At 36.3% G+C, this 27,553-nt stretch overlaps 2 protein-coding genes across 5 annotated transcripts in view; one reads left to right on the forward strand and one right to left on the reverse strand.

Annotated features, from left to right (window-relative positions):
• Positions 1–1,951, forward strand: part of LOC140328939 (enoyl-[acyl-carrier-protein] reductase, mitochondrial-like) — a 43,382-nt gene extending 41,431 nt beyond the window's left edge. For both annotated transcript variants that reach the window (XM_072408884.1, XM_072408883.1), the window contains one exon: positions 1,398–1,951. In XM_072408884.1, the coding sequence (XP_072264985.1) occupies positions 1,398–1,561 (164 nt within the window). In that variant the 3' untranslated portion in view covers positions 1,562–1,951. The remainder of the gene's footprint in view (positions 1–1,397) is intronic.
• Positions 1,952–3,222: 1,271 nt separating this feature from the next.
• ARHGAP18 (Rho GTPase activating protein 18) overlaps positions 3,223–27,553 on the reverse strand; it is a 57,875-nt gene continuing 33,544 nt past the window's right edge. For 2 of the 3 annotated variants that reach the window (XM_072408887.1, XM_072408885.1), the window contains exons 2-15: positions 23,514–23,710; positions 21,419–21,654; positions 19,114–19,189; positions 18,676–18,839; positions 17,943–18,108; positions 17,510–17,601; positions 16,967–17,044; positions 15,233–15,392; positions 13,446–13,528; positions 13,008–13,214; positions 10,771–10,920; positions 7,248–7,372; positions 6,187–6,251; positions 3,223–4,954 (exon numbers count right to left, since the gene is read on the reverse strand). In XM_072408887.1, the coding sequence (XP_072264988.1) occupies positions 4,860–4,954; positions 6,187–6,251; positions 7,248–7,372; positions 10,771–10,920; positions 13,008–13,214; positions 13,446–13,528; positions 15,233–15,392; positions 16,967–17,044; positions 17,510–17,601; positions 17,943–18,108; positions 18,676–18,839; positions 19,114–19,189; positions 21,419–21,654; positions 23,514–23,710 (1,894 nt within the window). In that variant the 3' untranslated portion in view covers positions 3,223–4,859. The remainder of the gene's footprint in view (positions 4,955–6,186; positions 6,252–7,247; positions 7,373–10,770; positions 10,921–13,007; positions 13,215–13,445; positions 13,529–15,232; positions 15,393–16,966; positions 17,045–17,509; positions 17,602–17,942; positions 18,109–18,675; positions 18,840–19,113; positions 19,190–21,418; positions 21,655–23,513; positions 23,711–27,553) is intronic. The other variant, XM_072408886.1, reaches the window with a different exon arrangement.

Below are 27,553 nucleotides of genomic sequence, written 5' to 3' on the forward strand. Positions count from 1 at the left end.
CTGGTGCATCCCCGAGCAGGGTCAGAAGGACCCCACAGTGGGGGATGCACCAACCAGAGCCGTGGACCACGTCTCCTGTACAGATCCCTGGCCCAGGGTGGGTTGTGTCTCTGGACAGAACCAGCCCACTTTCCCATTGCAGATCTGAGCCTGTGATAGGAGAGTGGGCGGGTTCTGGAATCATGATGTCACTAAAGAGGAATGCGCGGAATGCTCGGTCCGGAGCTGGAAAATTCAGTGGTCCACTGGTCTGAAAAGTTTGGTGACCACTGATGTAGAGTATACACACTCCGACTCATGAGCCACTCTGTTGATCATTTAGGTCCTTTATTACATTGCTTTTGGAACTGTGATATACTAATCATGAATCAGCTAAACGCAGAGCTGAAACATGTAAACTGGATGAAAAATAATGCAGTGTTTTAATAAATGGCAAGTCTATTTTTTTAGGGGAGAGGGGGCAGGGCATCTAGCTAACCTAGACTCTGGTTCATCCTCTACAGATGCTTTGTAAGACAAATTAAAAAAGTTTTAATTACCATGTAACTACTTCTCTCCTGTCAGACGTTTCCTGTGCAAATTGGGCTAAACTTGATCTATATGGTAGCAGCGTTTGACAGATCACATTTATTTTTTTAAAAAAGCACATGATATCCCCATCATTCCTTTGGATAAGCTGCAAGACTGATGTGATAAAGGCTTTTTTTAAAAAAGCCAAAATTTATTACATTTTGGATATTCAGTTTCTCTTCCTCACCGTAATACAGGTCACTGAGACAAAGGGGCTCTGCAGTAATTCATCTAGCCATAAAAAGAAAATGTTTTCACATGGTGGGAAAGAAACAGAACCAGGGACCCAAACAACGAGTTTCATTTCAAAAAGACCTGAAGCTAAGACCACCTCCCACCCAAATAAAGCAGGTAGAGGACAAAGGACTAGTCATCAGTATTGCCAGTGGTCTCCCAGCAGCTAATCTCACTTAATTTCTCATTGCTGACTTACCAAGCCTTGTTCTTCATGGTATGTATGGAGGGGGCCATCTTGGTACAGACAGGGATTTGCTTCTTTATGTCAGAGCCTCCAGCAAGTAGAAGTGTGAGCAGCACATCACCAAATCTTTTTTCTAATCTCCTCTTACCAGTAGTCAGTACCTAAGATAGTCTTATAGTACAGATAAACTATAAACCTGTACGTGTTTCTTGGCCCGCCGAACATGCTAAGCCATACCCTGGTATTTTTAAAAGAAATTTAAGACACAATGTAAATTTATAGAGTAGTGCTCGGGCACATTTAACATTTTCCAGTAACTGTAAATCTTATTTTTTTGAGCTAGGTTCCACTTTAACCTATTTTAATCTACTATTTTGACAACTCACCCCATCTTTTATTTTGGCAGATCTAACAAAACTCACAATGATGGTGTCAGACTTGACAGAGATGATAAGAAGAGGACAACTCTCAGAACCCAGTTGCACAAAAGTTCCATTTTATGACTTCAGCAAAGCACTACAAGCAACAATGGAATCCTATAGCAACAAACATGTACTAATCATGAACTAACATCAAGCCCAACAACAGGTGTTCTGGACAGACTGGAAAAGGACTAGATTTTTATGTCAAGTGGGGGGGATTTCTTTACTTTCTGCCTTGGTGACTTTCTAACAAATCTCTGGAACAAAAAAGTGAGGGAAAATCTGCCCAACAGGACATAGCCTGCAATAACAGACATAAAAAACATGCAGTTGGATTAGTTGGCTTCCACCAAAAAATGACCTTAGACTGTGTTAATGACATATGACTACGGTAAGGACATCATCATCATATCATGAGCTCCTGTTGAGGGACAGCTAGTGACATGACTCTAGACTTTGTAAAGCACTGGGAAATATTTTGGAGTTATATAAATACAAGTGTATAATAATAAAAAAAACGTTCATCTGGAGAGTCAATTATCTGATGGTTTGTACGATGCTTTACCAAACCATTCCCACCCTAATATTGTATTAGGCTCCTTACCCTAAATCATTTAAATTTTGCAATAGGATGTTCAGAGGACCTGGTCAGCAAAGAAGTATTTTAAAATTGATCTTGACTAACAGAGACTGACTATTTAAAACACAGTTAAATGAACATATAACAACAATAAAACACCTATTAGTGTGAATTGATTTCTTAGTACAAAACTATTGGACATATGTTCAAAAGTATCTCACAGTACCCAATGCGTTTCGCCCTATTTGGCTTCCTCAGGGGATCAAGGAGGTCAAAACATATATTTACAGTATGGTTATACAGAATTGGTGAGGGATGGTGGGTTTAATGCATCCCTAAAGTTCACATATTTATCACAGGGTCTGGCTGTATTGTGTGAGAAGGCCCAATTTTAAGTGTAATTGTGAGAGATAGTGCTGCATAGAATGAATAGTGTTCAAACAATAATTTCCAAGCTGTGTTATGTCCGTGTATATTTCATCAATCGATCTGTATCGGGTTGCCAGGTGTATTATATTGAGGCATTTATCTCTCTGTCCTCTCTTTCAATATTTTGGCATATAGTTCATTGGTTATCCGGGGTTGTTGTTTGATATGGTGGTGATTGGGGATCACTTTACACGTGCATTGGTGGTTGTATGTGGTGGTCATAGGGCTGTGCTGCAAACATCCTGCTGCTCTCCACTAGTTTTGTACTAAGAAATCAATTCACACTAATAAATGTTTTATTGTTGGTATATGTTCATTTGTGTTTAGAATAGTCCGTCTCTGTTAGAGCCAGGACCATTTTTAAAATACTTCAATAATAATTATTTGCTCGCTAAAAGCCTGTCTGCTTCTACCCTTCCATGTATCTATGTAAATCCAGGCTAGGCATACTTGTATACAGCCATATAATCAGAACTTTCCTAGATATCCTTTTGAGACGTATCAGTGGGATGAATGCCGCCCTTATGGATAGCCAAAAAAAAAATTTATGCAAGTTTAACTTAAGTGAGAGGCACAGATTACAGAACCCCTAGTAACCTCCGGAAAAGCCCTAGTTGGGAACACTGGATCAGCTGTCAATGCCCATCTTGCATTATAAAAGCATGATGCAGGTACAAAGTAGCCTGAATTGCTTTTCACATATACCTAGACATATGTATACACACAATATGCCATTGTTAATAAACAGGTCATCTGACTTTTCAATAATAATTCAATAAAAAAAAACAGTTTAAGCGGGATACAACTTTTGTCTTATTTATTTTGTACAGCAATGGATCCTGACAAATATAACAAATCAATAACTTTCAAATATATATATATTTATATACATAACACAAAAAATATGCACTTTAAAAAAAATCTACAACGATTCCTTCATTTTTTTTGCCTTGAGGTGCAATTATATTAACAGTATGCCAGAAAAAAAAAGCCCATTTATTTTTACATTCCAACATAAAAAAACTAAAGTATATTAGTGCTGTACATCTATAAAAAGTAATTTAAACATTGCCCACTGGCTGTCTCTTGCATGATCAATAGATTCAGTGATGCTTGAAAATGGCTACTGGGAATACAGTAATTAAAGGATTATATTAGTGTACCTGTCCTTACAAAATAATACTTTTCATGCAGCATTATTGTGGAATAAAAAGTGTCCTAAAGGTGGATAGGGTATCTGCATTGCGGTGTGGGTAGAAGGGGGCGGTGTGGGTAGAATGGGGCTGTGTTTATAGTGACCCTGTTAGCAAGGAACCACTTGTAGTCAAAACAATACTGGCTACAAGTTTATATACTTAGCATTCTGGCAGCCCATGTCTTCTGACTGCTGATTTCACACTTCTCATGTGTAGAATTACTGTTCCCCAGCCACCTGCAGAGGTTCCTGCTGCGGATTTATATCTCACTATAAGACATATGAATAGGTGTGAGAAACCATTGCCCCCACAAAATATGAACCATTTGACTGGTTGCAGACTTGAAGTGGCCAGAAAGCAGGAAGACAGAAAGGTGAGTGTATTGCCTAATCTTTTAGCAGATATAGTTTTGAGCTAACTTTGAGCTTTTGAGTCACTTTAAAGTAAAACTCCTACAAGCCTGGAGAACATAACCTCAGATTTACCTTGGCATTACAGGAAAACACTCCATAACACAAAAAAAATCAATGATAAGCACAATTTATATACAAATTTTATTTTCTTTAAACATTGCCTTTTGATCTATAACCTTGCACCTCTTATGTCTTTTAATAAGAGGGAAAGTCTCACTGAGAAATAGGGACATTTAAGCAGCAGAAAAGGGTAGGGCATAGCTCAACTTTAAGAGGATAAGTTAAGATTTGCATACAAGCTTAGCTGCCTACATCTTTGCATCTACTGTTCATTTTATATGGAACCTTTTTCACTTTTCAAGAGCTACCCAAGATGAAAATCAATATTTGTATACAAAATGAATCCGTTATGGGGGCTTTTTGCAACTGCAGAACCATTAGGCAAAAACACACAGTATGTTTTAGCACTCTATGACACCTAATATTCCAGGGAAAGGAAGGTTTAGTTAATATTTTATAAGGACTGGTTTAAGTATTTATAGATACTTTTTAATGCATACTTCTAAATACAAATTTTAAATGTTGCAGAACACATAAATACCATGTAGTCTTCACAGACCAGTTTCCAAGGTCAATAATAATAAAGGGACTAGGTCATTTATGGCAGTGGAATTTGAGTCTGCCATTTACGCCCATTAACATAAAAGTCTTTTAAATAAATATGGATGTTCTGTTAGGCCATTTATTACAAAATGGCCATTATCCACATTGATGAGTCATGTTCTCAAGCCATTTAGAAGCTTAAGGTGCTTTCTCCTTCTGTTCGGGTCATTCTTTGGGCTTCGGTTTTATAACCCATTCAGCACGAGGGTTGAGTTGAGACAAATCTTTCATATATGTTGTGTCTTCCAGACACCGTTCCCCTAAGGTAACAAAGAAAACATGTCAAAATGCATTACTAGGTAACAGACCTTTTAAACAGTAAAGTATGTATCACCTAAAACAAAACAAAAACAATCACTTTTCAGAAGAATGGGAAGAACAAAGCTTAACCTCCTGGGCGGTTCATTTCTGTCCGGATTTATGTGTATAAAAATGGTACATTGTCTTTCATGAAAATGTCATTTTACATGGTAGGCCTATAATTCTTAGGCATAACTCAAAGAAATAAGTCTAATATTTAATAAATTAAATATACTTTAAATAAAAAAAAAAACACAAAACACAAAAATCTGTTAAAACAAGGGTGCATAAAAATATTCAAACCAATGTAGGATTGGAGGTGGAGGGGAGATATATTTACCACCTGCGAGGTAATTAGATAGCGAGACACAGACAGGGTCTGTGGAGGCTCAGCCTGGCCTAGAGAGACACAGCTAGGCGGACTGTGTGTGAGCAAGAGAGCTCAGTTTGGAGGGTCAGAAAGTCTGTCTGCCTGGGGACACAGGAAGGTGGACTGGGAGAAGGAACTCAGACCTGAGGAAAAGGTTGCTGCAAGTGGTGTTTGGAGCTGATAGGGAGAAGCCCTCCAGCTGATAGACAGGAAAGTCTAATGGCTTATCTTTAATTTGTACTATGACTTGTCAGTCTAGGTGATAAACATTTTACAAAGGACTATGAACAATAAAGTTCTAATTTCCTTTCCCAAATTTGGTATATTTGCTACTAGGATAAAATGCTAAAAAAAACACCCAGTTACAGTTACATGTGTATTAGAAATATCGTAAAAGGACCACTGGATTCCCTGCTGGGTATACTTCGACCTGACTTTCTTGTTAACCCATTTTTTTTTTTTATAGATCAATTCAATAGCTTATTACAATTTGTATTCCTGGAATGGAATAGGCTATTTATTAGAAGATATTTTGTTCCCATAATGAGAGGAAAGCAATGGCTTACTATATTCTTCGTCTTCCCAGCAGCACATACTCGCCTCTCCTGCCCCACTGCCTTGTTTGGCTGCCAGGAAGATGGGAAGTCATACTGTAGTGTTCAGGCTTCTAGTCTTTAAAATTATAGCTTACACAGGATATCGACTGTCCCCATGTAACCTTATGTCTTTATCTTTTCCATCCTAAGTTATTTGGTAAATACTTTAATAAATATAATACAAGTAAAAAAGAAAAACAAAAGACAAAATCATAGTAGAACTTACCAATATTTCCTCCAATTTCATATAAACTAACATCTTCTCTTTTCAGTTTTGTTGATGGACCACTGCTGAAAGAATAGGACCATTTTTTTAAATTTACTTAATGTTAGTTATTATAACCATTAATACATCTTACTGGGCACTACAAGCCCAGTAAGCTTTATATGAACCCAATTATCAATAGCTACAGAGCTCCCTGGATGTCTTAGTAAAAAAAATTCTCTTGTGCTCAGTCTTCCCATTCTGCTAACAACAACACAACGGGTGACTTCAGTAGTGAGGTGCAGAGACTGGGGTTCTGTCCCATGCTCTCAACCATATGAGGTAATGTCTTTTTTCATGGCAGTGCACCTCTGGATTTAGCTATTTTTTATTATACAGTATTTATATAGCACCATCATATTATGAAGCGCTGTACAAATGTCCATAGTCATGTCACTAGCTGTCCCTCAAATGGGCTCACAATCTAATGTCCCTACCTCAGTCATATGTCTTTAATACAGTCTAGGGTAAAATTTGGGGAGAACCTGCAAACTCCATGCAGATACTGTCCTGGCCGAGATTCGAACATGGGACCCAGCACTGCAAAGGTCAGAGCACTTACCTCTGAGCTGTGCTTCAGATATAACATACAACTGATTTATTATAGATACCATTTGGAACCACTTTTAAAGTGGTATTTACTTAAAAATCTGAAGCTCCATTATAAAACATTGGATTATATGTAAAACCAATTATTCATGTGGTCTTTCTGCAATATCAGATATCACCAGCAAGTGGATGTAGTTCCAAACTGTATATGCAGACCACTGTCCTAAGATCCTAAAATTAACTCCCTCTCGAGCCTGAGGGCGGCGAGAGGGAGTTAATTGTATATGTTACCTACTAAACAAAGGGAGTATTCTCATTTTTCAAGAAATATCAAACACCCTAAGCTAGCTACTTATCTATGCACATGTAAAAACAACCAAATAAGGAGAATAAAATTGCTCAATAAAACAAACAGTATAAGTAAGATATGTCTAATCCATAAATTAAAATATTTTGTAAAACGAATTATATACCTTTCTTGATTAAGAAAGCGTGCCAGAATGTCACCTGCTTTCAAGTCTTCTGTTAGTTGTACCGCCATAGAAACTTTGGAAAACTGAGGTGCTTGTACCCGTATGAATCCCTGAGGTTTATCATTCTAATAAAATAAAAGAAATACTTTGGTATTTTCATTGATCACTTTTCCTATTTTCTATAAAATATAAAAACATTTTTGTTAGCAGTTTTATAGCCTATCCTTTCCAGGTGATCAGTTTCACGTGCTGACTATACCTTTTATCCGTTTAGTGTATGTGAGGTTGGATCCAGACATTTCACAAGACAATCTAGTCCTATGTCTAAATGCCAGTGGATGTCCCAGCTATACCCTTTTATGCTCCAGCAGTAAACCGTGGGAATAAAGAAGCTTTACACCTGCCTGTCACATCCAAACGGAGGGTGGCACTGGTAGGCAGCTGGCGTCAGATGGGGTCATGTCAGTACAGAATGCAAATACGGTGGCTTCCCTGTCTTCTTTTTTTATTTGTCTGGAACCCTGCTTTACATTAAAATGCAATATACAAAGCAGGACCCCCCTCAAAACTACAAAAGAAAATATGCAAGCCTATGAATGAAAGCCCAAAGAAAATCCTACCAGAGACTCAGAAAGTGATGTGGTTCTAAACTCAGCAAAGCAACATGTACAGTGCTTTTCACCAAGCAGATACGTAAATCATTCATACATATAGAATACATTTATAACATTTTAAAAACAGAAGGTAATCCTAACAGTCTAAACAAAGTTAGTGCCATCCAGCAATTAATTACATGTAGGAGGCCAAGTAATATGGAGGTATTATCCTCCAATATTTGCTGAAGTGCTGTTATGCTGGTCAGCTCTTATTGAGCATTGTTTGCCATCTGTTTCAGCCACCATTTCTTTATCTAATCTTATCCAGCTATTTGTGGTTTAGTCCAAGGCCTCCCATTTCTGAATGAGTCAATCATTCCATGCCCTTGGTATGTTGGCTGGTGTAAAGTTACAACCTAAAGATTTTTGGGTGCAAGAAATCGTTGAACCCTACAATGTATATAATACAATCCATTCCTGATGCAGCAGTCTAAGTTCTGTGAAACGCGTTGAATAGAAAACATTTCCCCTCTAGTGAAACATTTTCCCACATGAGATATGGCTAAAGGGGTGATGTATCACAATGTATATTTGAATGGGTCAAAATACTAAACATTGTATTGTAACTATGTACATATTTGTATGGTTTTACTATTTGTTTATAATACTTTAGAAAATACAAATTGATGTTTTAAACAATATAATTCATTGCATTCTTCAATTCTTTTCTGAAACCTCGTTTATTATTCCCCTATACATGTAAATAGTGGCCAAAAATCTGTAGCCCCTTGTTGTTAGAGGCTTGGTTGAAGTTGAAAATTAATAACCTAGTAGGAATAAGTGGCAGAGTAGATTGGCTGACAATTTGATGAGAAAATACTCCCAAAGCTAATGAGTGCCCATCAGAAGGTCTCCCTATCACCATTGATCTATCTATCAGGAATGTCAGATGACACCACATCCGGGGCCTCTGCAATTGCCCAAGTCATCTCTGGAGGTATCTCAGCTATACATCTGTTTACAGCTCTGCCATAATCAAAATATATATTTTATATAGGGCTTTTTTTGTCTCCTGCCAACAAGTGACTTTCTTCCACATATTGTATTATTCTCCATCGTTTCATAGATGTGATTTCTTGACCGACCGAAACATAAATCAAACTTATGACCAACTCACTTTTGCCTGTATCTAATGGAAACCAACATATATCTTCTTTTTGGCTAAGACTCAAGACAACAATACCAGATATTTTGATAGTCTAGTTATTTCTGGACTTTTGAGAAAAAACAAAAAATGGTGTTATTTTATGTAAAGAGGTGCCCGAACAAATGGTTGGCTATTTTACGTTTCATTAAATGTACTTTTTTTATTGGTGAAATTTTAAGGTTAACCCCTCCATCCTGGGCAGTTGGTTTTTAAATAAGCTATTTTTTTTTCTGTTATAAACTCATGCACAATGTCATTTTCAGAATGATATTTGATTGTTCTCGCACTGTGTTAATAAAAGCTTCATTTAAAGCAGGAAGTTTCCATTACTTTAAGAAGGGAAAATGGACAGAGCACATATTATATTATCAATATTATACTGTATAACGTTCTTGTTACTGCTGTTGCTAAGTGTATAAATGTTATGTAAATGGCTGTTTTATACTGGGTGCAGTAGTTCCTTTGTCCCAATCACTTTGGATTACAAGGTTATTTTTTTACTAGGGGAATCTCCTCTCATATGCCCTATCCTGGGTGGAGACATTATTAATATTATTATTTTTATTATTATTAATAATAATATTAATAACAAACAGTATTTATATAATACCAACATATTACACAGCGCTGTACTTCAAATAGGGGTTGGAAATGTCAAAAGAGACAGTGACACAGGAGGAGGAGAGGACCCTTCCCAGAAAGGATATTGCGAAAAAAAATTGTTGGCAGACCCACTCTTACATATAGTGAGGGCCCTGGTTTCCTTTGTTACAAGTTTACCATTCTTCATAACCCCAAAAGAGGGCTACAAATAAGTAAAAAAAAAAAAGCCTTTGTTTTCCATAAAGCGTTATATAGGAACATTCCACTAGAGGGCACTTATCACATACACTATGCAACTGAACTGCCTGTCTATCTGCAGCTGTAACACATTTATTTTTTTTCTCCATCATTTCAACAATATAAGTTTCCTTTCAAAGAAAGACTGATAAAACCCAGAGCATGTATTAGGCAGGTGGAATACTTTGAAAATATCTACCTAAATATGCATGGCTGGTTCATACATTGATATTTTACTCTTTAGCATTTGAATCTGCAATAATTGAAGGAAAGCTGCGAGTATACCAAACCCAACTAAATTTTAAATAAGTATATAGTTACAACAATGACCAAACAAAAGACTATTACCTTGCTGTATCAGGTTAAAGGAATGTGACAGTAGTACAGGAAAGAGTTCTTGCTGTTAGAAATAAGGAGTATTGTGTCATTTGTGTCACGGAAAAGCGTAGAAGGCAGCAGGGAGTCATTTACCAACAAGGGACAATGAAGGAAGCTTAGGAAGAAATGCCGTCTGATTAAAGTTAAAAAACAGTCTCACGTTTACCAAAGGCGATTCAGGCAGGTGGGTATTGGGGAATGGGACAGGCAATGTTCCTCCTGCAATAACTGTTCTTACCTGCCTGATTGAAACCCGGCAATCCTGGCATGAATTAACTCCTGCACGCCTGCCTGTTTGTTACTACCTACTGAAAATCCCTGTTACCTACCTCTGCAGCTGTTCATCGCTTTAGTGGAGAACAGTTTTTCTATTCTATCCATTCTATTTTCTCTAAGTGAATTAGGATTTATTGGGTAAAACAGGTGAATAATAATTTAAATACAGCATAACATTCCAGCACAATTTACATATGAGATTATATTTTATTGATAGCATACTTACAAAGGCAAGGCTTTTTTCTGCCTTTTCAGACTTCTCCCGGTCTTGATTTGCCATCTTTTTTAAAAGTTTCTTTACAGCTTTTTCTTTGACATTTTTCTTTTGGTTTATAACATTTTGTTGCCTTACTTGTGCAACCAGGAACTTTGGAATCTGTATAAGAAAAATAATCACGTAGTATTTATTCCGTTACAAAGTAACACAGTGTTTGTCATGGTAAGCAAAGACACATCCAAAAACTATACAGTCCAGAAGAGTTTTTTGTATTCAACAGAACATTTTATAATTACCAATGACATTGCTGGATTGATCGGGATATAAACTATGATCAATTATGTCTCATTATATGAATGTGACAACAGAAAACTGAGCCTGCTATTATTGGAGGCTTATCACTATTTCCTCTCTACATCAACATCATTTGTATTTAGTGTCTGCAACCTCCATTAAACTAGATGAATACACCAACAGACATGTGGTCCTAAACAATGTAAGTTAGTGGTTTTTAGAGTCAACTGCGACATTTGCCAAATGCTTTGCACACACCTGAATGTGGTTGTAGCCCAGTTCACTGAGTTAAAAGGGATTATAGGCCATCTACAGTTCTTTAATGCAACACATCTGTGTTCAAATGCAGCTCACTGCAGTTAGAATGTTTATCCATTCAAGTCAATAGGAGCGGCTGACCACTCAAGCTAGCATCCGAGAGAGGACAAGTAAATGTGATTAAAAAAATTGAGATCAGGAAGGTATTTTATTGCAGAAAGGATGTCGCTTGTACCTTCTGCAAAAAGGAACCTGCCTGGTCGCAGTTGTTTTACTGGTAAAGTTTAGTTTTTTAAGGTAGCTGTGTGGGCCTGTTGTTTTTTCACTAAACCTTAAACTGGTTCTCCTTACACTTATGTCTGATCACACATCACCTACATACAAACATATATGAAAAACAGAAAATGGTGATTAGACCAAAACTAGAACGTAAAGAGTAAAATACTTCTTTGCCCAAAATGTTTCTTTGTAGTTGTGCAGAATGTTTTAGGCAAAGAAACATTTTGGTTAAAGAAGTATTTTACTCTTTACATGATACAGGAAATGTCCCTTCAACGATAAAATACCTGTCTGATTGCAATTTTTTATTCATTTACTTGTCCTCTCTCTTTTTTAGATGCTGCCATCCTCACCTGGTCCTATTACCATTTCCTGATCTTTGATTGGCCGGGCCAGGATGACATATATCCCGCACGCATTCAGTCCCAGCAATTCCGAACAGCGAAAAAAGCAGGTAAATATGTTTGGTTGAAGAGGGCATTGGATGTCCCTTCAGCAATAAAAATCCTGTCTGAATGTATATTTATTGTAGAACTATGGTTCTGCTTTAATAATCTATTATTTCTTTTTTCCTGTGCGGATCATTATTTAGTGTTTGTATTAGACTGTCACTCTTTACTGTACTCTGGAGGGGGGTGGGGGTATGAATAAGAGCCAAGCTAAGGTCAAGCTTGTGCTGGAATATGAGATTGTGCACCTGTTCAGTGCTGATGTCATTTGGAAGCAAGGTAATGCAACTGTTGAATATGGAAAGCTGTCACATCTGAAAGCAAGAGTATAAATTGTAGGCAAACAAACTGATCAGTTGACTAGATCATACATTCACTACATTGTGCTGACTAATAACCTTTAAAGCAGAACTTTGACAGAAGCAAATATTGCCTAAATACAAGAGGCATGTGAACTTTTACTTGAATCTTGGTGGCTTGAAAACACAAAGCATGAAACCTTTCCTTTGTGTTGGTCCTCTCTGTAATAAAGACCAGTGATTGCTGTTCTAGGTGACTGTTCTTGTATCCACCCCTCTTTAGTTTTCTACCTGTAGTAATTTACGCTGTTAAGTCCATCCAACAGCTCTGCTATCTGCAGAGGCTATGTGCAGGACACTGATGATGTCAATGGTATATTTACAAGGTAATGGCTGTGTTTGCAAAGAAATTTGGTGCACACAAAAATGGATTGATATCCTTTGTGACTATTGAAGAATGTCTTTATATTAATACTTTTGAACCTGGAGTGTAACATTCACCAGTTTGTGGATCTTGTCACACAGTATTAAGCAGGAGACAAGTTCCCTTTAATACTTGGTGTTTCATGACAAAAGTTAAAAATTACTGTCCATTTAGCATTTTGTCATATTAAAATTTGTATGGAGGAAGAAATAAATTCAGCAATCTTTCGGACTATACACTTACCGTCCAGAGAAGTTTCTGGTATTTGATCATGAAAAGCATGATGGAAGCTGTTTTGGCTGCACTGGTCACAGCACTTTGATCTACACCTTTTATTAAGGAGGTATGGTCAGTGAAGAGATTGGGAGCCATGATCATGGCAACGTTCTTCAGAGTCATTTTGTTCTGCTCTTTGTGATCCACGACCCTCTGAAGGAATTCAAGCAAAGCCTAAAACAGGACACAAAAGGCAATTTATGTCTGGCACAACAGGATCAAGTTTATCCATGTGCTTTAGTTACACAGTTTTGGAGAATGAATCTATTGTTAACAATCCAACCAACGCTGCTAAAAAAAAAGGAATTTTCTAACAAATTAAATGTTTAACATTTACAAAAACAACACACACACAGTACTATGTGAAGGAATGTATAATAAATAAAATGTTAATAAAAAACAGACCTTCAGGGTGTCACGATGTATGTCAGGCAGCAAAATGACCAGTAGATTCAAAGCTTGGAGTCTATGCTTTTTTGTTGGGAGGTCTGGAAGTAAAACAGGGCCAAACATAAATCCAGATCCAAGAAGCATGAAGAAAAGTACACAAGACAAAACACCTGTCTGTAAACTACATTCAATATGAATTTGCTGTGAATTCTGACAACAAAATTGGTGCAAAGAAAACTCAAGCCTGGTTCCTTAAAATCTTTTTATTTTTTTTGGATTAGAGCAGGAAGGGGTTGGACCTATTAGCAGGCTATTTTTGCCTTCTGTGTCCATCTAAGCACAAGTACTTACTGTAACCTTTTCTTACTACGAAAAAATGCCTTTGCATACTCTACATCATGGGTGATCCAGCAAACCGGGAATAAATATGGTCCAAAATTGAAAACATTTTCCAGTTAATAACAAATGATTTAAAAAAAATAATTTAATGTTTGCTGGATCACCCAGGTTCTCCCATGTCAGTCTACTTTCTCCAGTCTTGGAGAGCTTTAAGAAATCAGGCCCAATGTGTCCCATTTCTTTTTCTGTTTTGGATAAAGGGGGAAAGGCTTAGATCTATTCTCAGCTTTTTAGCATATTGGGAACATTTTCCTTAACTTTCTTTAGACAAAAGCCATTCTTTAAAGATTAACAATTCGATCCACCTCTTACATTTCATAACAAGGGCAGGAGGAAAGGATAAATTTTCCCACTACCTAAAAACAAATATGGCTGGACTCAGCCCTTCTAATATCTGAATAGCATTTTTCGCACAGTAAAGCTAGGTACACACTTGCAATAATTATTGTTAGAAAACGAACGACTAACGATAATGCACGATTATTTTGTATCGATCGTATTGTGCTCAATTCTGTACATGTTGCAACAATACGATCGTTCAACTATAATCCACCAACCACGCTAGATACGAACGTTTGAACGATGCAGGAAGTGACATGAAAAGGAGAAAGTGTACTCCAGAACCATCCAGGATCACTGAATGACCGTACATACAATAGATAGTGAACAATCGTCGCTCTATTAGATCCACGGGGACAGTCATTCGTTTCCAGCGGTAATCCTCATTCGTTGACGTCTTTGTGCACTTTTTTTGTTAACGATTATCGGACGATCGGTCGTTCGTCTCCAACAATAATTATTGCAAGTGCGTGCTTAATCTTAGTCCATGCAAGGTATAACCGCCCCATACTGACATCAGATCAGTGAGGGACCATGTAAAAATGCCATGTCTTACACAAAGCTGACCTATGGTTCAATCTATTGAGGACACACAGGGTATCCATTATACTACAAGGAAAAAAAGAACTGTGGCCTACAGGCTTACAGGAAGGAAGATAGAGGTTACCCTTGCAATTTATATCTACAGAAAATAAGCCTGAGTGTGCATTGCTCGTCCATTAAAACTATTCAGAAAACACAGAACAAAAGCTTATTGTGCATAATACAGTTATATATTTACTAGAGAAATGCTTAGCTTTGGAAAATGAGTCATGTGACCTGCCATTCTAAGTGACACAATTACATACTGGGAAAGAGAGGATATAATGGAAGGGTCCAGAGGCCCAGCTGTCAATAGCTTCATTATTCTTACCATAAATGCCCCTTTGTTGCTTTTTTCACTTTGTACAAAATCAATTTCATACTACAGCGACAACTGCATCATCAGGGTAAAATAAAATGCTCTCCTGTAGGGCTATCATGCAGCATATTAAAACAGAAGATTTAATTAAACATTATCTCACACTGCACAGAATGAAAAGCTTTCATGTATTCCACAGTGAGTAATGGCAGAGGGAGCTCGCGAATGAAAAACTTCAGAAGGCTGGCAGCATCGTGTTGTTTCACTGTATCCCAGTTGAATGTTCCCTCATAAAACTTGGCTTCAAGTTCCTGGCACAGAGCCTGTAATACAATGAAAAGGTTGATCAGAAATAGAGCAAATGCCAAAGCACTAATTATGTGTACTAAAAGCACATACAAAACAAGTGGCACTTGCTCAGTACACCACAGGCATTTATCAGACAGCTACCAACAATAGATAAACAGTTCAGCAGAAAGAATACAAATCTTATGATAAATATATTTTAAGATGGCATTTATGATTACAGAGACATTTTTTGCAAGATAGCATGCTGCCAACTGTGCCCCAGCAGAGGAGTTTGATGACTAACATGTTTGACAAATGAGCACTGTGCAAATTTAGGAAGTTGTGGTAACCAATTTCACCCTTGCACTCAATAAACAATGTATAATAAAAAAAAGTCTCCATTTACTCTAGGAAACCAGAGGTTTAAATGATCCTGATCTACGACCATATCTAGCTAAATTCTAAAAAAAGAGCATTTTTAAAAAAAAATTGTATCAAACCTCCTTTTTTTATAAAATTGTCGGAGTAAGGTGTGATGCAGTGACGTAGATAAAGCGAGTTGCTTCCAGGATGTTGTGGTCACACAGTAAATCCACAGGCATCTTCAATCTATGCATACTAATACTGCATACTGTTTTAAAGCACTATAATGTACAGAGAGCAATGTAGTACATCTAAATTGGGCTCATTCCTGATTTCATTTAAAAAATAGGCATAGAGACTCTTCTTTTTATCAGATACCTCTAAACTTAATTTATAAACATGCTTTCCTTATACTTAGCTCTTCAGGTACAGGGATTCTAGTGAAAGAGTAACTATTCTAAAACAGGCAAAGTTGGGGATATTACAAAAAAAAAACTTAAAGAAACTTTTCAGCAGGCAGTATAGGCTACAGAGGACTATGGGGGTGTAACATAGGAGGTATGTAAGGAGCACTTGCAGGTTTTCATGCTGCAGAGGAGATTGGTGAATGGAAGGTCATTGATCTACTACTACTCTGCATCTTGATCAATTTTTAAATGCAGAAAGAATGTTATTGTGACACCTCAGCCCTGTACATGTTGCTATCAGACTGAGGGATTGTCCAATGTAGTTTTCAGGGCTGAGCTGTTTCCTGACTGTCATCGTGCAGCAGTAAATACTTCAATGGTAATGGCTAAAGCAGTGGGGAAAAGTTTCACTTCTATTGTTAACCACCAAGCACTGTGCCCCAGAATTAAAAGACTTAGCCTTACAAATACCAAGGAGCTTACCAATGCTGGGCATCTAAGGGGTGGAACACTGAGCACCAGTTGTGGCTCTTCCCAAAAGGATGTAAGTGGTGTCCTGGTGATGTCACATGCTGCTTATGTGGTGAGTTGCTGGGTTGGGTGATGGGGCAATTCAAGGTAAGTGCAAGTGTGAATGAGAGTGATTAGGTAAAGTGTTAGACCATGGATGGCAACTCTAAAATGGAGAGGATGTGGAATAAAGTAGCATTTTTTTTTCTGCTCATGAGTGTTTATCTTACAAAAATTCCTGGAGAAGAAATCTTCCCCCAGCAAAATGCCCTGCAAGGCATGAGTTTCTCAGGGAAAATGTAGAATAATATGGAGTAACCTATATTTACCTTAACCCTTGAAGAAGCTCCAGGTATTCTGAGAACACCTTCTGTGTCCAATCCACTCTTCTCTATAAAACCAATCAGCTAAAAGTAAGCAAAACACCAATTTTTATTGTAGGAAAATTAGGCTCTACCAATACAGTCAATCAAGTTGATTGGCTTTAGGCTGACCAGCCATGCAGAACATAGCGTTAAATGTTGTGAGTCAGTAACATAGAAAAAATTATAATAAGAAGAAGAGTACAGTAGCTAGCGATTTTAGAAAAAAAATATCAAAATCATGACACTGTTATGGTTATGTCAGTGTATGGAAACATTTCCCGGTAGTAGTGATCTGTAAAGACCAGTGAAGGTATACAGCCACCTCTCAAATAATGAATTAGTATTTAATACAACCCACACTGGATATTGTTCTTTTGCTTTAGGTGGTGTTATTCTAAAACGTTTTTTTTAATGAGGTCCTTATTTTAGTACAGGAATTTGTTTGCATTATAGAGGTGTAGTCAGTACCAGTAGATTTCGTCTAAAAAAGGCAAAAACATCACCTACACTTTGAAGGATGAGTGGAACCTTTGTGCCTGGCACTTTCTTCTGATCATGTTCCAACAAAACAGATAGAGGTACCCGGAAAACTCCAGTCTCTGCAGAATGCAAACCATGAAAAGTTAGAATTCAGGTTTACAAGCATGGATATACATACGCCATAACAACATCTACCAACATAAAATATACATAGAAGAGAAACACCAATTTCACTGTATTAAAAAACTTTTTTTAATGCATTATTAAAAATAAAGAATTTAGAGTGGGTCACTTGACTAAAAGATGAACATTTATGTCAACACTGTCATCCCCACGACTAGATTGTTATACAGACATCTTTGTGTCAAGTGTCCAATACTGTTACTGCATATGTCATTAAAGTTTGTGTACGCCATAATTACTAATAAGCTAGATTAGATGATTTTTTTAGAGCACTAACCTTTGACTTTTAGTTTGGCAGCTCGTTGAAGTTTAAGTTCTGTATTCAGGACATCATACAGTGCAGTCAGCTCAATGAGAGCTATAGTAGTCACGGTTTTCATATCCTGTGGGGCTAAGTCACCAATCTTTGTGATTCCAGTTTTGTCTTGAGGAAGTCTATAGTTCTAGAAAAAAAATAGGATGCTGACAATTAACCAAAAAGCCCAAATACAGACAATTAGAATAGACATTACTTGGCAACAGCCATACCAATAATGGATAAAATTAACACTGTTTAGTATATTAGTATTACCCCCAATTAATAAGGGCTGCTAGATCAAAAAAAAATTGTCACAGTGTATATTATTATTACCATAAACAGGATTTATATAGCGCCAACATATTACACATCCCTGATATATATAGTTATATAATTAAAATCACCTAGGAGTAGTCTACCATTACAATATTGCTACTAAAAAAAACACAACAAAAACACAAACAAAAATAATACTACACAAATGTGTACTAATAGCCTAGACATTTATAAACAGCAGCTAACAGTCAAGTACAAATCCCAAAAGCTGCATGGAAGAACCTGCTTTAAAATGTGGTTGCATGTACGCTTGTTGGGGATCCACAATAATGTATAGGAAAACACTGTATGAAACATTATTCTAGAGAAAGAGTTTGCAGCACCATAGTATTTTAGAAAACATTTAGGCATTTTGACAATATAAAGGGCAACTCACTGGTAACAAAGAGTCATCTTCCCTCTCATTTCTGACTATAGGAAACTCTTTATCATTAGAGGCCTGCTCAGAAAAGGAAATCTCCAGATTGATATCAGTCTCCGGGAGAGAGACATCTTCAGCTAGGCTTGCTTTTCCATTGCTATCTTGAGATGGTATACTACCTAGATGATAAGAGATATATCATAAAAAAATAGTTTGAAATGAATTTTATACATATAACCCAAGTTCTCTCAATTGTATTCTTTCTAGAGCATCAGAAACTTACAAGCATTCTAAACAGTTTCTCCACCTTTCTTTTTTTTCAATAGACAAATACCAAAAGGATAAATAAACCAATATGGGCAATGAGCAGACGTTTTTTTTAGGGTGTTTTGGGATGAATTGGAAATTTGCAAACTGTGAGAGACTGGAAAATACAAAGCGATAATACCATACCTTCTGATTTCTCCTCGGGTTCTTTTTGTGATCCTTCACTTGTTTTGGCAGGCTGAAACGAATTTAAACTATCATCCTAAAATGTGTATAAAATAGCATCAGTCATACAGTAATACAAAGTAATGAAAATGTATACATTTAGGAACATATATTAGCACTGTGGTAAAGTAAAACCAAAATACATGCATACTACATAAAGAAACATAAATGACAAAAAATACAAACTTACTGTAAAAGTGGTTTGAAGTAAACATGACACAAACACAGGCAATTCTAAGACATAATATTGATGCAAAATATATATTCAGGAGTTTCTTTCAATCAACACTGCAGATTAAAATGATCAGTAGATGTAAGAATGTAGGTAAGTAAAGTTATATGCAAATCTAAAATGTCCTTTAACATTTGAGCTTTGACCTTACACCCCCCCCCCCCCCCCCAATCCTCTGAGCCTCCTATTGGGAGTCATGTTCTCTGGAAAAAAGGTTAAACCAACCTCCACATTTACAAGAAATTTGCATTCACGTTTAGTTGTTTATATCTAAAACATATTGTGTTCAACATATTGTGTAGTTTTCACTTTTAGCAGCCTGTCCTTAAAGTTTTATACAGCAGTTGAGAGTCCCCAATCATGCTTTTTGTGCATGAGTCCCCATCATGCAAAGCTTCTTAAATGTGTAGTGATCTGAATTTACATTTATAATGCTGCTGTGCACAGGATCTTTGGAAAAACATGCTACTAAACAATGGCTATAATTTTAAAATGTAAATGATTTATATGAACATACACTTTTATTGGGAATGCTATAATGAAATGGACAAATCATTATTTTAGAAATGACAGGTTTTTTTTTTTGGTTTTTTTTTAACAATGACATTTTAGTAGGGCATTGACATGGATGTATTCAATGATGGCAGTGGATATCAGAGTGTTTTAATAATGCTCTTTTCTAACATAAAAAAATATCTTGTTTATTCTTACTCACATTTCAAGATGTCCTTCAAAAAAAAGGTTCAGGATGACTAAAGAAAATGAAAAGTGGAAGTTTTTCCCACTGACTAATTCCATCTTTGCTCTCATTATATAAATACAGCTGTAATCTGTTAAATTGCAATTAGTTACAACACAGACACAGTCAGTATTCAAATTGATGAAACAAGTCCCAAACTGCTTGCATTGATGACTTTATTTTAGTTACATTGCATTAGTCATATATAAAGCAGCGCTTAAAACTTCAAATTAAAGTGGAACCTCAGATGGTTTTTAATCTGGATATATTTCTAGAACATTAGTATATTTTTTTATTTTAAGCTTTGGTTTTACAGGAAAAATGTCTCTTTGTATGGTTAGTGGTTCAAGAAGGGAATGAAACCTGTTCAATTAGGATACTCCTATAATATACATATTATATTATAAACTCGTATGTCATGTGTTTTTTTTCTAGGGTAGTTTTGGAGAGATAAATTAGGACAAATAATCAGAGCAAAGCTCTCCAGCAAGGCTACAGGCAGCAGTAAAACAGATACCTACATTATCAGCAACAAAAAGAATTTACATTTTCAGTTTAAAAGTAAGAAAATAATTTCATAACACAAAGTGCAACTAAATAGAGTTAAGAGTACAATCCACAAATACTGAAGTCAACATAGACGACGAGGCACAATCTACTATCTATCGGGCTAATCACCAATCAAAATACAAAAGGTAAGAGAGTGCATTTGTCTTTGTATAGGTATTTGACCCCTCTCTTTATAAATAAAAAGAAATGCTGCTTACAAATGTCACAAGTCCTTAAACCTCACAAAACTGCATTCCTTATCCAGTGAACGGACATATGACAGAAAGTGGTGTGTCTAATTTCTAACAAGCTGATACATTTTTTGGGCCAAGCTACCACTTCACCGGAGATCAGATGAAGGGGGCATGGACCCAAAAACATGTCAACACGTCCATCTGCTGGATATGAAGCAAGTTTGTGAGACCTAAAGACTTGCTTTGTTTGTAGAGCTAATATATACTTTAAGTACCCCAAAATGCTTTATGTGATATCATTCAAAGTATGCATGTCGGTAAAATGTACATACTGAAAGAGTAATGAAATGATCTTCACAAGGTCAGTGTGCTCTGTTACCTTCTGTATAATAAACTATGTGACCTGCTGATGTTTATTCAAATTTTTGGCATAAGCTCACAATAAACATTAAAGAGCTCTCTAAAGTACAAACAGCTTTGTACACAAAAGGTATAGTCATGCCAAGAGAGCCATGTAGCCACAAGCACTTAACTACAGCAACTTGTACGTACTTTATCTTTTGAGCTTGCCGGCTGCTTGAACACATCCCTGACATCAGGAATCTGAGGATGCTTGTTTTTTTTTCTTAACGTCTGTGTGAAATGATCAATTCGTTTTTGGACAGCTGCAGACTGAGTCCTGGTCAAAGTGGATAGTAACACCATGCTCTCTTGAGAATCAGCGGCATTCTCGCCAAACAGAATGGATAGCCCAGCTTCCTTGAGCCATTCTTCTTCCAGTTCTCCCTCTGAAAAACAGCACAATGTCAACATGAAAACACCAAGGGGTTTCATTTTACAAATTAGTTTAAAGCAAATACCCACCAACTAGAGAACTTTTACAATATTATTCTTTTGTAACATAAAGCAATGGGAACCACATGAAAATCTTTACCAGTCATTGCCACAGTGCTAGTTTTAAACAATAAACCATAGCAGTTTTTGTGATTTCCCCATATTAAATAATGGAAAACACAAGAATGTGATGAATGCTGTGTTATTGTTAGGCAGCCGTTTTTTTTACTGATGGAACAGACTGTTGGAAGTGTTGCTTCTTCCAGTTGCATAGCAAGCAGATGTGTGTTGCAGTTGTTAATGAAAAAGAAACCTGCACTAATTTAGCAATATTTGATGTTTTAAATAACTCTACCAACTACTTTTTGGGCTTTTTTATTCTTTATCAATCGGTTGCAGTGTTTTGTCACATGTGTAAATGCTCCCTACTTCACAGGTAATGTACATTACATTTAAAGGTGTCCTGTTTGCTCCTTTCTCCAGAGCTACAGAACTCACCTTCCCTTTCTACAAATAAAAACATACGGATATGCTGACGAGATGATGATCTGACAGTTGCAGTTCACCTGTTAGTTTCAATCCAGCATTAAATCGACTTCAATAATTAAAAGGAAGTGTCCTGGTTGCACCTGCTCTGTAGACTTCTACAGGTCACTGTCCCCACACCAGAGGTGATCACATATTAGTTGGTGGGGTGGTAATGCTCAGACTTGACCAGGGACTAAAATCAGTGAGTGCGGAGGTATTAGCAAGCAGAGGCAGCAGCTGCCTATATAATAAAAAAATTCAAAAACGTCTAAAGCCCCAAACAGTGCTACACAATTCAGAATAGGTGCTTACATCAGAAAGGGGCTGTCCCCACATTAAATTCCACACAAATCAAAACAAAATTCAGACAGCATATTTGTTCTTCAAGGTAAAGAAATCTACTAATCCGGAGAAGTCAGACCCTTGCCTGGGACCACCAATGTGCACACCCAAATGTGTTTATTCATTCAAGTAATCATATTGAACTAAAATTCAGTATATTTTGAAACCTCGAACTTGCAAGGGCATATCTGATATTCTTAGTAAAAATAGGTTTTAAGTACATATGTGGATCCTATTTTAGTGTGTATTATGTAGACAACAAAAGTTAAATTGAAGAATACTTGCCTTATTTGCCAACTTCTAGCTGGCCTTTGTTGTTACCATATCACTGGTAAAAACAAGGAGCAGCCAGAATTTGGGAAAAAAGGCAAGTATCACTTGGTTTTCTACCGGAAACCAGAGAAAGCTAAGGTTACCAAATCCCATAACAATGAGCTCCAGCAATGTAGAAGAACATATTCTAGCAGGCTTTGAAATATTCAGTTTTCTGAAGATCTCAGGAAAAGGTCCAATCTTGTCAATTGAACATACAGGAGGCAGATGGAAGCTGTAGTCTATATTTAGCTAATAAACAAGCTTTTTATCAAGCCCCACATTTAAAAGAGGGAGGTAAGGGCACCCATAACACAATGTGCCTAATTTATTAAAGCTCTTCAAGACTAGAGAAGATAAGACTATTTGGGGTAAACCTGGGTGATCAGGAAAACAATTCCAGAAAACTTGGAATAAATTTCTATTTGCTACTATTTTGAAAAGGTTAGAACACTTAGATAAATCAGGCCCAATGTATCATATCAGTGCTCATTTTTTATGATAAAAAAAATCTAAAAATATAAGATACTTTCTATTAATTTGTATAGATACAGATAGATGTCCCCCATTACTGTCTTAGAAAATTTGGGGGATTTCAAGGGTTATCGGTGAATCGGAGATCATATCTTACCTGCAGGCTCCTTCACAACAACATCTTGTTTCTCTTGACTATTATCAGTGCTCTTTTTGATGTTTTCCACTTCAGTCCAATAGTCATCCAGGGACAGTTCATCTAATGAGTCTTGTGACCCAGACCGGTTAAAAGATACTTTATCGGGGGCAGGATTTACATTTCCATGATTCATTGTATACTGTCTAGACCTACGACTGAAAAAGAAACAATAAAAATTATTACAAGTTTAACAATGACAAGTTTACATTTTAGTAATGCATTTTTTTCTTCTATCAAGACAAACATAGGACACCTGAGAATTTTACAACAGATGCACCACCTATCTGAGAAGGATTTAAAGGTCTAATTTTATAGACAATACATTTTTGCCTTTATTTTCAGACCTCAGTTTTGTTCAGATGAGGTTATAAGAATAATGTTTACTTTTACAGATTAAAAATTGCCTTCCTACTATAAAATAAGTTGACAAGCAGACTAAAGTATTTCCAAGCATGCCTACTGTCTATGGCCAAGGTAAGAAAATTGTAAAGTAGCAGTAACATATTTCTCAATAATACCATGGAAAGGCAGATTATAAAAACAATGTTATTGTAATTTCTGGTTTTGCATTATTAAGTATATGCAAACTCAATCACCAAAAACCTTGTACAAGGTATATCATGTTTGAATTTCAAAAGTAATTTTTAATATTTCAAAATCTGCAGCTTTCCTTAAAATAATATGAAACCCCTTTATCTGTAGAAATCTTTGCATTCATACATTTTACTGTTCAGGAAGGTGGCAACCCAATGCATCTGTGTTTCAGTGCATGCAAATACCTTTGCAAAAAAAAAGGATGCATAATGGACTGTTGCAGCATTTCCTTAGTATTTTACACAATACAATTCACGGATACTTATCTTTGGCTCTTTTGAAGATGTCTACAGAATTTCTGGTCAAATTACAGATCTACAAAGTTGAGGTCTAAATCTTTTGCATTGAATAACACTAAAGGATTCATTTAAAAGATATGGCAAAAGGAACTTTATAGGGTTTTGCCGGTTACACACCACAGCCCTGACTTTTAGGCTGGCTGTGGTGTATTTATTTAGGTAAAGTTTAATGAGGAGTGGTATCTGTGGTAGCAGTATCTGTTCTCCCCAACAAACAAGCTCGTATCATACAATGATCCTGAAGGTCCAAAGTGATTCAAGGGTACAGCTTTGTTATTACAACACTGACACCTATAATGATTATTTAAAAAAACAAACCGTTCCAATAAGGTCAATGTTAAGATATTGTATTGTCTATATGTTCTGTATTTAACAATTGTTTTATTTATAAAGCAGTGAATCTGACATTCCCTGGTGAAGAATCAATTACTGCCATTAAAACGCATGGACCTGGTAAAAATATAATTGATAAGTATATACCTATAGGTAACACTTGTTTCGTGACTTTCCTCCTAATAAATGTATTCTAATACTTGCTCGGTCCCGATTCATCAACTACAGAGTTTCAGCAGTCTACAATAATTTATTCCAACATATTCTGCCTGTTTGTTTGTTTTTTTTTATAGTTACACAATTCAGGCTAGATATAAAATGTGCCCAATAAATAGGCCACTCAAGGACATTTTATCATTAAGAAAATATTTCCGATTGAATGTTTCAACACTCAGAGCAGATCTTTTGCATGTTATCAGATAATGAAGTAAATACATCCTGTACTAGCACAATACATGTGTAATCGAGCATGAAGGCCATCTAAAGCTGTTTAAACATTTATAAATATATTATAAACAGAGATATGTGGCAGACATTTTTGTGTGGAATTTAGGAGAACCCTCCTCCCAAATAGAAATACATAATTTTAAATAAAAATCATAAAGTCACAAATGGCAAATGAAGAGCCTAATAACAAACATATCTAGCAAACTAACGGCAAATTTGGTAATATTTTATTTGCCTTTAATAATGCTCAACAAATTGTTCAGTCTGTTGTTCATACAATTCATGAATCTTGCTTTTGTGATTCCTGAAATGTTCAGTATACAAATATGCAGTCAAATCAAATGTATGAATTCTTCTAATCTAATATTCTCAATTATGGCTCCTTTCCATATATTAAAACTCATGTTTAATGTGTGTTAATGTGTATGTAAATCTCAACAATGGACTTTCTCTATATACTTGCGTAATATAAGTTTTTATGCCCACTAAAAGCCATTAGAAAAAAAAACTCAGTATATATAATACGGTGACACCTAGTGGCTATTCTGGAACTGTATTTGTCTCTGATTTGACAGATCACAGCTGTCAAAGACAAGCTGTTTGTATGGGGACACAGTGCCATCTACTGGTGGCAAGAAACCATGCACAGAAGATCATTTAAGAACAAATGATCTATTGTAACTCAAGAGCAGGAACAGTTTTAACTGAATAAATGGAGACAGATGCTTTGTAAGTTGTAATGTGCAGCATCACAAAAATTGTACTTTGAGGCTTCTCAATTGCTCATATGTAGGAATTGCAGTGACAACACAAAACTCATCAATTAATGTTTTTAGGCACATGAAGAGGTCAGACAGATTAGATTGCTACTTTTTTTTACCTGTATTTGCATCAATGGTATGAATAATGTTGCTGCATATAGGATAACAATACTTTTATTAAACATGGGATCAACTGGCCAGTTGGAGGTCTATATTCCCTACTAATCAGTAGGCAACCTTATTAGAAGCCCAAATCTTGTAGGGTCATTGGCATTTTGGCATCTGCTCAGCCACTCACACTGCAGCACTGGCTCCTAAAGAACCTGCATCTGAAGATTTGACAGCAGGCAGCAGTGAGAAATTTCATACCATACCACTCTCTGCCAATTCATTGTAGTGTCTTTCCTGAGACTTCGGTTCAGTAGCTTTAGGAAGCGGTATTAACACCACAAGTTCCCTGCCAGTCTGATCATAGCCTTACTCTGGTTTACAAAATGTCTACCAAATGGTATGAAAATATAATACAATGAAATATGAAGGTAACGCAATTGCAAAGAATGGTAAACATTTTAGCAAGTTATAGACATTACGTATGTAAAGCAAATCGTTTTTAAAGCATGTGTATTTTCCAAGGTTTTACATGGTTTATAATTTACAGAACAAATGCTTTACTTAGCAATGACAAATCCGTATCAGTGTCAAAGTTAACACTGATTGAAATCATTTAACATGTTATGCAAGGCAGTTATGTTTTATTAGCACAGATAAGAATTTTTAAAGCATTATTAAAATGTGGGTTGCGTGTACAGAATATTTTACTGGGCAAGCATAAATGCAACCTAACTACACATCTATAAAATCTGTCAGAACCAGAAAGCGCAGAGAGCACAAATTTTAGATAACTCTTTAAAAATACATACACAATGATCATACATTGTATTCTCTTTTATTTGTTTTAGTTTTTTAGAAAAACAATTTAAACAAGGTTCTCCTAAAAAGACATTTAAAAGGAAACGTATTGAGGATATGGAGGCTGGACTGCTGACCTCTCTTACTGAAAATGATGATTGGCATGATGTCATGATAATACAGTGACATCAATTCTTTTAGTAATTAACACCAATTTTGAATCCTTATATTTGTTTCAGGCTGTTAACTAAAGTATTAAAACAAGCAAGACTTTTGCCTTTACTAGGTGTCATATAAGTCCCAATTATTAGATATTCTCATTTGTTAATTGTCGATTCTATCCCAGTCTATAAGCAAAAGGAGAAACTCTCCCCCTGCCAACCTCCCACCTGTGCCAGTTACTCCGTTTCACTGTGACAACTGGCTATTCATTATTAGGGATGGTACTGGCCCCAACAAACCACCAATGGTTTTGTTGCCCAATACGTACATTAGCACCCACAGATGATATTGGTATTGTTCGTACTGGCTAAATGGGTAAAAAGAGCTAAGCACCACCCACAAACAACATTCATAAAGGGAACAATTATCATGGCAAGTGCTTTCAAATTTGTGGCTTCTAGATGTCTATAGCAGTTCACAGAGTTTACTGTAT

The sequence above is a fragment of the Pyxicephalus adspersus genome, chromosome 4 (assembly GCF_032062135.1).
Source record: "Pyxicephalus adspersus chromosome 4, UCB_Pads_2.0, whole genome shotgun sequence".
Taxonomy (NCBI): domain Eukaryota; kingdom Metazoa; phylum Chordata; class Amphibia; order Anura; family Pyxicephalidae; genus Pyxicephalus; species Pyxicephalus adspersus.